The 13730-nt window shown below is 31.6% G+C and overlaps 1 protein-coding gene across 2 annotated transcripts in view; it reads left to right on the top strand.

The window, feature by feature from the left end:
* LOC118187956 (glycerophosphocholine cholinephosphodiesterase ENPP6-like) overlaps window positions 1–13730 on the top strand; it is a 342688-nt gene that overhangs the window by 298218 nt on the left and 30740 nt on the right. For both annotated transcript variants that reach the window (XM_085815739.1, XM_035358263.2), the window contains exons 4-5: window positions 5198–5307; window positions 7007–7168. In XM_085815739.1, coding sequence (XP_085671865.1) covers window positions 5198–5307; window positions 7007–7168 — 272 coding nt within the window. The remainder of the gene's footprint in view (window positions 1–5197; window positions 5308–7006; window positions 7169–13730) is intronic.

The raw sequence follows: 13730 nt of genomic DNA, 5'->3' as shown, positions 1-13730 counted from the left end.
AACTTTCCAAATATCATAAGCATGTGAGCTCACGTGACTTCTGACTTGTCACGTAATTTACGAACTCTAATTCAAGCCTAGCTCGTTTTGTTATGTATATTTGTTTTAACGAAAATATTAAAACGAGACTGCTAATTTTCCTCTTTCAAATCTCTGTTCCTTTTTTTAATTAATCCTCAGTTAAATTAGATTGTTATTCTTCAACTAAAGTTTTCATATCCATTGTTAGGTGCTCTTTACATTTGGCTCTTTACATTAATCAAAAATGCTACATTCTTCCACGGTTAATTTTTTTTTTCCTTGAATTTAGAAATCGGATGTTGGTTAAAATTTTAAGTCGTTTCAATTGTTTAATTTTTAGAGATACTATAATCAGGAGAAATAATTTTAAATATATGGTGCGCCGTTTACAAAACGAAAAATTATCACTTTGAAATTTGAGTATAAATTGTAAAAAATTGTGCAACAATAAAATCAATCTTTTTTTTAACATTTTATTCTATATTTTCTCTTTTAAAATTGCATAGATCACCAAAACTGATATTTTTGGCAAGGAAAAGAGACAAATTGCTAACGTGTATAAGAAAACAATATAAATAAAAATGATCTTTAGAACTTTAAACTTTGTAATGCAATTTTGTGCAAAATTTTAATAAGGGGAAAAACCCATATCGAAGCAGAGTGAAAGCATGCATCATTCAAATACCTAGACATGGAGACGGATAATGCAATAAATGTAAAATAAACATGACAGAAATATCAAAAGTTAAAACACCAGTACAAAGTTTTTAAACGTTTTTCAGAGATGATCTAGTAAACCATATCATACAGCAGAGTGTAACTCACGGAGCTCCAAATAATCATCACCAGTTTACGCATTCTGAAGACTTCCAAAATCGTTTTGGAATTGTTATTGGTAACTGGATATTACTCTTTGTCTGAAGAGCAGACTTATTTGTCAGAAAAAGAAAACATAAATATTGCAATTGTATGAAAATGTCTGGCAAGTAATCATTATATTGAAATAAAAACTTACATTTTGGTGGCAATACAAATATACCTATAATAAATTAGAAAAAAGACATGCTATTCAAAATAAGACCAATTTTGGATGATCTAAGTGAAAAGTTAAGCTGTTGAGTATTTTTGTATAATTAGTGTATCGATGAACAATTCGTGAATTAAGACACAATAACACGCCGAATAAATACTAATTCAGAAGTCAAACAACAAAAATCAGCGTTATATTTACCAAATTTTCACAAGACTAGTTTCGATGGTTTTACCGAACCACCATCTTCAGCTGCAAAACCGCAAATGAACCAGATAAGAAATAATGATTAGATAAGATAAGAAAGCCTGGACAAGAATAAGCAAGTGGCGCCATCTGTTGGTGAAACCAGAACTAAAACATAATTTCTTTAAAGGCCGAAGGCAAATTTGGATTGGAATTAGGATCGTTAACTAGAACAGAAAGATTTTTATGAATGTGAAATGTCTCTAGAAAATCCAGTTCTCCAATGGAAGATGTTTTTTGAATAATTTTGGCAGCAGAAAAACTGAAAGTGTGGTTTTCGGACCAACAATGTTGAGCAACAGAAGACTTCTGTGTTTCCTTTTTTCTAACATATGCCTCATGTTCCTTGAGGCGAAATTTTAAGGCTCTCTTAGTTTGGCCAATGTAAATTAAACCACACTGGCAAGGAATCCTATAAATACCCCAGGAATTCATATCCGGAATGGGGTCCTTGAGTATGGAACTCGGAATTTTATTGATGGGAGAATAAACAACCCGAAAGTTAAATTTCTGCAAAATATGTGCAACTTTATAGCTAATTGATGGAAAGAAGGGAATGACAACAGAAGTTTTATAATCTCCTAAAACAAGAGTGTGCCTTTTAGTGTGTTGAGATGAGAATTTTTTAACTGCTTGATTAATAATGTTGGGTGGAAAGCCCCTGTCAATAGCTATTGCTTTTAAATAATTTAGTTCTTCATCAAGGGCTAGTTTGGAGGAGCAAACTTGAAGAGCATGGAAAACATAGGAATAAAATGAAGCTAACTTTTGTTTAGTCGGATGACATGATTTAAAGTGTGGTGGAAGGCAAACCGATGAAGGTTTACGGTAAACCGTAGTACTGAAGTTGGATGTGTTACGTGTGACCAGAATGTCGAGAAACGGAAGAGAATTGCAAGTCTCAAGTTCAAAAGTGAACTGAATAGCAAGATCAATAGAATTCATTGTTGAAAGCACTTTATTTAAATCATCTTTATTACCTTCAAACAGGATAAAAGTATCGTCTACGTAGCGGAACCATGCCGGGAAGTTTAAAGTTTCAAACAATTTTGATTTATAATAATGCATGTAGATATCAGCTAGGATGGGACTGAGGGGGCTTCCCATGGCTAATCCCTCAGTTTGCTTGTAATATTTATTTTGGAAAACAAAATGGGTTTGTTTCAAACAGAGTTGAGTGAGAGAAATTAGCTCATCAATTTCGATGCAAGAGAAATGAAATTCGCGAAGTCTGGTTTCTAGACATCTTAATGCACCCTCCGCTGGGACATTGGTGAATAATGATTTTACATCAAAAGAAACTATGAGTAAATTACTAGGAGAAATGTTTTTAACTTTTTTTACAAACTCTATTGAATTTTTTATGGTGTAAATGTTATTATCTAATAGAGTTGAAAATCTAGAAACTTCCATTGGAGAACTGGATTTTCTAGAGGCATTTCACATTCATAAAAATCTTTCTGTTCTAGTTAACGATCCTAATTCCAATCCAAATTTGCCTTCGGCCTTTAAAGAAATTATGTTTTAGTTCTGGTTTCACCAACAGATGGCGCCACTTGCTTATTCTTGTCCAGGCTTTCTTATCTTATCTAATCATTATGTCCTATCTGGTTCATTTGCGGTTTTGCAGCTGAAGATGGTGGTTCGGTAAAACCATCGAAACTAGTCCTGTGAAAATTTGGTAAATATAACGCTGATTTTTGTTGTTTGACTTCTGAATTAGAATTCGTGAATTATTATGGTCACAATTTTTTGAAGCATTTTTTTAAAGGGAAGCCCATTCGCTTTGGTTTCAGGCAATGGGCAATATATTTTAATGTGTCTGGATATTGCTACAAAGCTGTAATGTATGAAGGCCAGCTAAACAGTAGTTCAAAAAAGATACGTATGGATTAGCCATGTCGGTGATATTGAATAAATTAGCAGCCATAGACAAAACGAAAGAAAACTGCCTTTATTTCAATAACTTTTTCACAAATTTTAATTAGTTGAAAAATCTAAAAGAGATAAGTATACCTGCAACAGGTGAGGTATACCAGGATGAATAAAGGCTCCACAAAATCAGATAAGGAAATAAAGAAAAATTTTATTTTTTGATTTTTATGGTTTTTGATTATTGATATGATGAAATAAATGGAATATTTGGCCTTGTTTAGAAACATAGAAACTATGTTAGGATGTTATCAAATCATTTGAAAATTTTGCCTTTGGGAATGTGCAAAGATGGTCTATAACTGAGAAAAATGAGGGATAATTCCGGAGCCTAATGCCATTACAAATTACAATGGTAATTACAAATCACAGTGGTGTGGAAAAGCTTTATTGGGCTATACAAAAGTATAGAATACAAATTAGAGGCGAGAAATAGTCCTTGCCAGTTTTTAATAATGCAATGGACATGGCCCCTAGTTAATTCTCATGCAATACACTGCATTGCTAATAAAAATGCCTGTATTAAATTTCAGAAACGTCGTTATGAGGTTCTAAATAATTTACATTTTCTGTTTAACCCGAGAAAGAGTAGGAGACCACCCTTAGTGCGAGTTCACGTAAACGCGTATCAGTAGATGTGAGAAAAGATTTTGAAGGACATTATTTAGAAATGGCATTACATGGAAAAGCGAGGAAATGTAGGTTTTGTGAAAAAATGCTCGAAAACAATGCGTAAAGTGTGATGAATAAATTGCACGCAGAATATGTTACCGCCTCACACTCGTAAGACAATTTCCTATATACAATTGTTTACATATAACGCACCGTGATCCGCATATGACCAGATTTTTATATCAATAAAAATCCTATTTATTTTCAGTAATGTAAAATTTAGAGCACTGTGTTTGTTTAAATGCAAAATAGGTATATTTGAAAAAAAAAATAAATAAATAAAAAGAAAACAAGTTAAAAAAATCTGGCCCTTAATGGGTGGGTTAAGTCGTATTTTCTCTCATCTAATACACGCCTTCGTGGTGTAACTGGATCTCACTTTCGGCTAAAATTCAGAAGATCCAGATATCGCGATCCGGTGAAGGCATTGCACATTTTTCACGTCTTCTAAATCGATAAACCTAATGACTCTACAAGTGACGCCGACAGGGGGTTCGAATTCCAGAACTTCCAATTGCTAGCAGGATGCGCTTTCCAGTTGCTACACAAAATCGCACATTGAGAGTAGAGGAAATATCTTACGAATTGCAAAATCAGTATGAAATATGATATTGAAAAGTGATATCAAATTATTGATGTGTTTCACTTCCTATTCGTTTAAGCTGTGTATAAACTTAGATCGGAAGAAGCAAAAACTGAAACTCTTAGATTTATGACTGTTTTCATTTGGTTCGAGTTTAATGCATTGCAATGAAAACGAAGCTGTTATTCATCCTTATAACATGAGATTTTTCTCTTAACTTTGTCTTCCAAATTGTAATAAGAATTTTGTCTATAAGCGTAACAATTTGAGACTTGTAAAAACATTTGAGCAGAAATTGTATACTTTTATGTGATGTTAAACCTTAGTAATATTCTTTCTGTAAAACATCATTAGCTTTATGTACATTAATAAACATAAAGAAACTATTATCTTTCAAGCATAGTCATGTGTATCACGTTATGGGGTTTCCTTAACAAATAGATATATTACTTATTATTACTGCCAACAACACTTTTCTAATTTTTGACAAAATTTTAATTATTTATTCCTATAAAATATAAAAAATAATGTAAACAAGAATAACTGAAATTTGCATTGTTTTATGGAGAAAATGCATTATTTCGAATGACAGTGTATTATGCCATTTTATTCCATTACACTTTGCAGAAAATTCAGTAATTGAAATTTTATATTCTGTGAGTACTTGATATTTATAATATGTTTGTATATAATGGCTTTACATATTTTTATAGGCCACAAATATGGACCTAATTCTGTCGAAAGGAAACATGCAGTTAAAGATGTCGATAACCTTTTAGATTTGGCACAGCAAAAAATGGCTACACGAGGATTGGACAATAAGGTATTTCATAAAGCACTCTTTGTCATAATGTTCTGCAGGTTGCCAAGCATTCGCCAGTTTTGCTAGAATGTAATGACTTAAAAATGATCGCTGAAACTGCAAGCCTGCATTCTGTTGCTTAGCAGAGAGCTTAAAATTTAAGTAAAAAACACACTATCGCACGATCATTACGAATACTCCAATCAGGTGAACAGACAATTAAATTCATTATGGATATATATATTTTGAAAGTAGTTATGACACGCATCAAAAGAGATATGCATAAGAATGCATCAAAAGATATTTAATTTAATTTAAAATTTAATTTTAATTTAAAAATTGTATAAATTTATACTATGAAAAGCTTTGTTTACTTTCGTTAGTGCAAGGCTATTCTAATACCGCACGTTAATATCTCCACTTTTGTATTTCTAATAATAGTATTTTGCGACCAGAATAAAACTTGCTGATATTAATATAAATTCCGTATCAGTAGAGATTCTCTCCTTTCAGTATTTTTAAAATGGAGAAGGGAAGAAAATATTTTCGTAGTTTTTTAGAAATCTCAAGAAGAGAAGTAGCGAACTTCATATGTACCCAAAGATGGGTTACCTAAATTCCGAACCATCTGGAGGATCAGTTGCAAGAACAGTGACAAGTAAACCTAGCAGAATGCACGATTTAGAAACACCACATTTTTTCGCAAAGGTTTTTTACTTATTTAAAAGTTTAATTCTATAAATGATGTATACTCTTTCCATCTATATCCTGAGCTTGCGAGGGAGACAAATACCTTGTTTTTCGATGGTGGTGTCCTAAATCTTCATAAGGAAGTTGTGTGTCAAATGCCATATTATTACTACTTCCACATTTATTAAAATTTTTAATTAAGGAACCTGTCTTTTATCAAACAGGCGTAACGATTGGAAAGCACTGAAATTCTACATCATTTCCAGCTCTAATTACTGAATTTGAATAAATCTAAATATGTATAATATGAGACAATTCCGGAGATTTGCATAGGAAAAAATAACGTGTGCAGTTTTCTACAGGTAATGACTTTAATAAACCAAAAAAGTAATTTTGCAACTGAACAATTAAAAAGAAATCAATGACTGAAACGCATTTACATAAACTGTTAAATCAAATCTTTTGAATATTGTAAATTTTAATTAAGGCGTTTGTCCTCAACTTTGGTATTGAAAAAAGGACTTCTGTTCGGCTTAATTAAAAGAGAGAAAGAAAATATTTTAAATAAATTGAGATGTGCAAGAAAAATAAATTTAATTAAATTAAGGCACCGCAATATAAACGATGAATGAGTTATGGAGAATCTAAGAGCCATTGCATATTTCGGAATTATTCATCATTTTCTTTAAGTATTCCTATTGCATTATTTAATTTATTTCCCTTTAATACGGACTTTTGTTTCTCTTAATTGATTATGACAAAAATATTAAGGATTGTATTACCTTATTTATGATAAAGTACACTAGCACTCTCTGTATAACAATAATAGGAATAATATAGGCTGTTTTATTCGATTTATGAATACACCGTAAAACAGTGTGTTAAATTTTTTTTGAAATTGTTTTACTGTCATCTTTAACGTTTTACTCAAAATTAACTTAAGGTAATATTATATATTTAACAAGTGACATCCGTTATGAAAGTGAAGTTACGGGACAAAATGAAAATTCTTGAATTTGTGTATCTTTAGGTTAATTTGGTGGTGGTGTCTGACCACGGTATGACATCTACTGACTCTAGAGGGCTAAATGTTATCAACCTACAACAGATTATAGATATTTCGGATATTCGTTACATGGTGTATTACGGAGCCACAAGCATGATACTTCCACATGAAGGCAAACTAGAGAAAGTAAGTATTTTTAACTTAATTGCGGTTTGTGCAAATAATTAGTTTCGTTGGTTAATACTAATAAAATTTAAACGGGGTGTTTTGCTAATAGAAAAAAAATTAGTGAATACAAGAGCAGCATGCCAGCGTGAATGTTAATATTTCGATAAACCCTTTGTTACCAGAGCCAAACAAAATGGAATTCTATTTCTGGTTGATGGTGATTTCTAGGGAATAAACTAAATTCCGTTAGGTGTTTAAAATATGTGACTGCTTTAGCAGATAGAATTTCCTGTACTCATTAACTGCTAGATGTCACTCAGGTTTCAATGAGTTCTTGAGAAAAACGAGCATAGGGATTTTGCTGAGAGACTGGGTTTTAAAGACGAAACTAGGTTATTTGGCTCTTTTCATATTTATCTAAAGCAAATTTAAATTTTAAAATTACTAATATTTTGGCAAAATTAATTTCTTTACGTTTTCACTTTCCTTGTTGTCTATTACCGGTTAAGTTAATTATTAAAAAAAATTCGTTAAATTTCCAAATATTCAAACAGTTAAAAACATGTTTTGATATTCCATTCTGAAAATTGGTTTTAATCTTATTCTTTAAATTAAATGTACCTTGGATGGGTAATTATGACAAAACAAAGACTGTCATTCGTAAATGTGAAAGTCTCTTTAATGTAAACTGATTCATATTTGTACAAATGAGGAAAAAATCTACGAATTTAATTGTGTGACCAATTCTTTACGTTTCATGAGTCAATCTAATCCTAGTGAAGTGAGCACTTTAGGTTGAATCCATAGACATAACACTTTTTATTACTGTTAAATATGCATAAATATCCTGTTATATATCAGAATGTTAAACAGATGTGTTATTTTGTTGCTAATTTAGATATCTATGCATTGATTTTAAGCTATTTTCGTTTAAGGTTATTTCTATATAGTTAAGCTATTTTCGTTTAAGGTTGTTTCTAATAGTTATGTTAATGTTATATTGTTAAATTTTTTGTTTTGTTTTGTAACCTTTCGTTATTTCTATTTTCTAAATCTGAAAAATAATTTTCGAGTATGCTACTGTTTGTAACATTTTACTTTTTCTATTTTTACTTCGAAACATGCTTTTTGATTTACTTTTACCATCATGTAGGTTAAACTAATTATGCTTACCTAATTTCGTTTTTCTTTCTCTGAATCTTTCTTGAGATTTCGAGCATCTCTTGATATATGTCGAATAAACTCCTATCATAGATATATTAATTTTCTGGCAAATGTAATTTAAATTTTGTCGTTAGCATAAATTTACTGTAATCAAACTCAGTTCTCTGATATCAATCATATGCTGTTATTAAATGAAACTACATTTACATAACCAAATTGATTTTGTTCTTCCTTTTCTATTCCGCATGCGACTGAGAATTATTATTTTTACCAACATGTGCACTTTTGAATTAAATTAGAACGCATATTCTAATACTTCAATCATTCTCAAGAAATTCCAGAACTTATTCTTAAATATAGTTTTATATTAAAAGATGTTTGGTAAAAAAAAATCTACATTATTTGATGAAAATATTTCTTATTGTAGAAAAATAAAATTTTCGAGTTATGCGAAAGCTGCTTTTAAATGAGTTTCGAAGACCTTGGAAATAAAACTTAAGACGAAGAATATACAGATGGGTAAATAAAATAACTGAAATGTTATTGTTATTTCTCACCGCAGGCGACGTCTTGATTAAAGTAAATGCTATAAGTAGTAAAATATGTGTTGTATGATATAAGTGGCCGTATATCTATTTCACAGAAACTGTGGGCCCCTAAGCAAAAACTAAAATAAGTATATACATATTTAAATCGGGAAAAACACATGCAAAAAAAATATTCGGTGACTGTTAAAATCTGAAACTAATATTATACTAATGCTAATATATAACTATACTATTCTATTTAAATTTTGTGTTAAGTAGTTAGTTATTTTAATATAAGTACTTTACGTAAATAGTAACGATATTTTATTAATAAAATTTGTGAGTGTAAAAGTAAAAAAAAAAAAAAAAAAAAAAAAAAAAGCTGAAAGAATTTATATTTTGAATTACGTTCAAAGGGGTGTTTTTTTAACGTTTTGCGTTTACCTTAAGTATCATGTTCTTCGCACTTAAACGATAAAATTCAGTTCAATAGCAATATCGCAAAATAATTTTAAAATGAGCAAATTTTTAGAATTTCCTATACACAGTCCCGCGAGCTGGAGATAAAAAGGTATTTTTCCCCATAGATTGTTGCTATTTATTGCTTTTAAATTGTTTAGTTATCAAAAATTCGTTAAAGTTTTACAAAATATGAGATTTTTACGTGTAATAAAAGAAAGAGTCTGTGTGTCTTTCATTCGTGCTACGCGTAAGCTAATAAATCCAGGGCCAGGAAATTTGGTATATAGGTGCATCTAGACAAGAGCCAGTGCACCTCGCAATTTTTCAAAATTCGAATCAGTTTTTTTTTATTTCATCTTTTCGATTTTATCGCATCATTTTGAATAGTTTCATTCTTTGAGAAATTTAGTTTTGGCAACAGTTTTTCATTCAATTGCATGCTGAACTGCTGACAGTTGAAAATCAGCACTGTTCCCACTTGGAAAAATGAGGGCTATTCGTATTAAGGGATATTGCATTGTAAGTTTGTTATGAAGTTTATGAAGTTGTTTTGCAGAGTAAAATTCTGCACAGTTTTTAAATTTAACGTTAGGTGTTCCCTCCAGGTATTTTCCCGGTACATTTAAAAGCCTGACAAAGGCTAGCCGTGTAGCTGCTAGTAGATAATAAAACAAATTGAAAATTCAAAATGTGGGCTTCCAGATGCCCATATTCGGGTGTAAACATACCTTATTCAAAATTGGATGACTCTAGGTACCGTTGTTTCATCACAATGCGAGAAACATACATACATACATCTATGCATGTTTCATCACAATGCGAGAAACATACATACATACATCTATGCAGATTATTCATTATTTAATTTCTTTAAATATAATACAGGGGGATAATATTTGGTGACAACAATTTGAAAAGTGAAAGTGAATGGGACATTTATAGCGAACCAACGCAAACTGCCAAAACGAAATTAATAGTCCTTCGGGGCAAATTAACCCTTTGGACTAAAAAAAAATTGCTTCTGAACCAACAAAGATACAAATGAAGGTTTAAAATTTGCAGTGAACGATTTTTTACATCAGCTAAACGGCTAATTTCATTTTTTTGAGTGGGCCCACCAACGTCCGAGTGGTAAAATCGCCGAAAACTGGTAGTTCGGTCCGAGGTTCGAATCCCGCGAATGGGATGGCTGCATGGGTGTTTTCGTGATTTTCTCCATGTGTAACGTGTATACGAGTCAGTTTCCCTTAGAAAGTCCTCCACGAAGGCATCCGTCCCCTTAGGCAGATAGCCCTCGTGGGATTTGCCATAATTAAATACACCAACACACCATTTTCTTTTTTCTTCCTTTACCTTCGCATATTTTGACCTCGTGTTTTTCAGTTTGGCATTGTACTTCTGTTCTTTTTAATGTAATTCTGTTCTGTTTCTGTTTCCTGATTAGATATGGGATGAAATTCAAACGTGTTTTTAATTTTATTTTATTCTGCATTATTACCACCATTTTTGCTCCTATCAGCACGCAGTTGGGTTAGGTTTAGAACTTTATTTTGTATTTATTCATTTACATATGCTTATGTAAAAAATGTCATATTAGCATAGATAATTATAAAATGAAAATCCATTTTAATCAAATAATTGAGTTAATTGCGTTTAATGTTTGTAAGCAGTTCAAGACTATTTTAATAATAAGCAAATTCTGTTAGCAACACAGCCACACAGAAACTTTCTTAATAAACATAACTAAGTGAAAAGAAGAAAAAATACTAAGTCAATTCACAGTAATAAATGTATTTATGAAATACATAATGAGAGTTGTAGTGTGCTTAACTTTTGTAGAGGCAGGAGATAGGTAACTATGGTAAAACTATGGAGTACACTAATGATGTACCACAGAATCAACTGGTACTTTCCCATATTAACTATCTCTGAGTGTTTTTTAACTTTTTGCAAGACCAATAAGAGCTTATAAAAAGTGTTCAGTTCTGCCGATGAGAACATCTGAAGCTTTCCAAAGGCTCTAGAGCAGTGGTATTCAGACTATGGATCGTGACACCATCTGGGGCTGCGAAACGTTACATTGGGTCGCAAAATGCATAAAAATCATCTGTGGGTCGCGAGACTTGCAGTAGGGGTCGCCAAAAATTTGAGCAGTTTTGATATATCCTTAACTTATTATAATAATTTTACAATTACCAAATATTTTTACACAATGTGTCTGAAAATAGATAAAGATAAGACAAATAGAGAGAAATCAAAAAACGAAAAGTTTCGACGCATTCTTTTTATAATATAAACGTTCATTTTTCTTGCTTTGCACGTGACGCTGTCATTTCGTCTGTTACTTATTTAAAATTTTCTCGTTGTTCTATGTCTTAAAATTAGAAACTAAAGTTAATGGCCTAAAACTGCAATAGTATATTACAGTAAAAGTGAAAAAATTGACAGTTTCACTCACGCGTGTGTCGGATTTCCGCAATACTTCGTACAAATTTTTTTTAAAGTATTATGGGGTCCTGGTGGTCGTGAAAAGATCTCAGTGATAAAAGGGGGTCGCGACTGGTAAAAGGTTAAGAAACCCTGATCTGTATAACTGATCTATATAACTGATAGTTATATATAACTGATGAGTGGGAGGTTAGGCATTTAAGAGAAAACATTTTGCAGGGTCCTGGATCCTGGATCCTGGTATCCCAGCTACTAACTTAACTTATGTTAATTAATGCTTAATAAATGGATTTCAATTGTAAATTTTTGTTTATGTTTAACTTAGTAGTTGTCTATTATGTTCCCATGTGATCCGTAGTAAAAACATGGATCTGCAAATTGAACCTGGGCCACTTATTGCAGTTTGCTTTGGGAATTAACTAATTATGTGTATCTGAGTTCACGATTTCGCTTGTTATTATTTAATTTTAACTTTTTATTATTTTATTTTAACTGGTGATTGATTTGCTTCATGTATGAGTTATTCTTCCCTGGTATTTTGAGAAGTTTTTGCATTTGTATTTCAACGAAATGAGTTGGTTGGACCTTAGTGTTGAAGATTTATTGTTATGAGATTTACGTGTTTTGAAGAAAGTCAGAAGTACCATGTTTAAGAAAGATAGTAATTTTAGAATTTAAAATTAAATTGCATTTTCATATTAATTAAAAACCTAATATTTTTTTTTTTATTTTATACTAAGGAAACGGAGAGAATAATATCTCACTTAAATCGGAATGACACTGACATAAAGAGTTTTGACTTTAATACAGCACGCAGGCTACTATAGGGCGCGAGCACTCATAGCTGTCCGGTTGCCCCTTTCATCAAATGTGCATGTGCAGTCGAACTAAAACTAGCCTATTTGGTATGTGATAGCAAGTTCTGGCTAACTATATAAAAAGAATAATAAAAGCAAGTACAGAATTATCAACATTAGCGAAATAGATTAGTCTGAATTAGAACGCACACGCGCACTTTTTTGTTGCTACTATATCGCAGACGAGCCAATAGCTGCAAGCAAAAGAATTCTTTATTCAGCACTTGAATTAACAATAAGCAAGATACGTTGCTGTGGCATTTAATTTTATTTCTAATTTTTGTATTATTTGAAAGAAGATATAAAACTCTTTTCTAATTAATAACATATCTTTTTCACAAAGTTTAAACTTAAATCTGTACATGCAGAATAATCAAAGATGGGTTCGGAAAAATATTTATTAATTTATTATTACTTTTAGAATATGAAAAAAACAAAAAGTAATGGGCTTTTAAATAGCGTGGCTCCTTAGACATTGCCTGATCTTGCCTAACACTTGCGTAGCTACGCCATTGCTAGTCATAGAGGCAATTCTTCTCATAATTTAAAAGAAATCATTAATATTCATATACTTTTCCTCCCCATATTTCTAATCAGTTCGCCCTTCTTTGACTTCGGTTTACTTCCTGCTCCATCATTTATGCACTTTTCCAAGCATGTTAAATAATGAGAGCTTGAGTTACAGGTCTTGTAATATACTATTATATGAGCGTTCCTTCAAAAGACATTCCTTTCAAAACGTTTCTTCGAACAATATCATGTATAGTGCAAACGTTACGCCTGAAACAGTTATCGTATTCAATTTATTTCCGTTTAACTATAGTGTAATATATATTAAATACTTCAGTCAGATAAACTAATAACTCGAACACACTTTCTCCACAATTTCGAAAGCGTTTGTATTTAACGTTTTTATGGTCATCAACGAGCTCAACTTGCATTCCAGTTCCGCACCACAGTGGGCGCAAACGAACATAGCTCGCATTGCAAATTTACGATTCACAGATATTGCACGTGTCTAGGAAGGACGTACTGCTCAATCTCGGGTTAATTTGTTTTGTAGTTATTACATGTCAGTCATGTCCAATGTTTATCTCATCCTGGCTCTGAGAGCGCAAACAC

This window comes from Stegodyphus dumicola, chromosome 4, assembly GCF_044657685.1.
Source record: "Stegodyphus dumicola isolate Sdum_Otavi_A_Nest chromosome 4, ASM4465768v1".
NCBI lineage: Eukaryota > Metazoa > Arthropoda > Arachnida > Araneae > Eresidae > Stegodyphus > Stegodyphus dumicola.
This window is presented reverse-complemented; position numbering and strand designations above follow the sequence as displayed.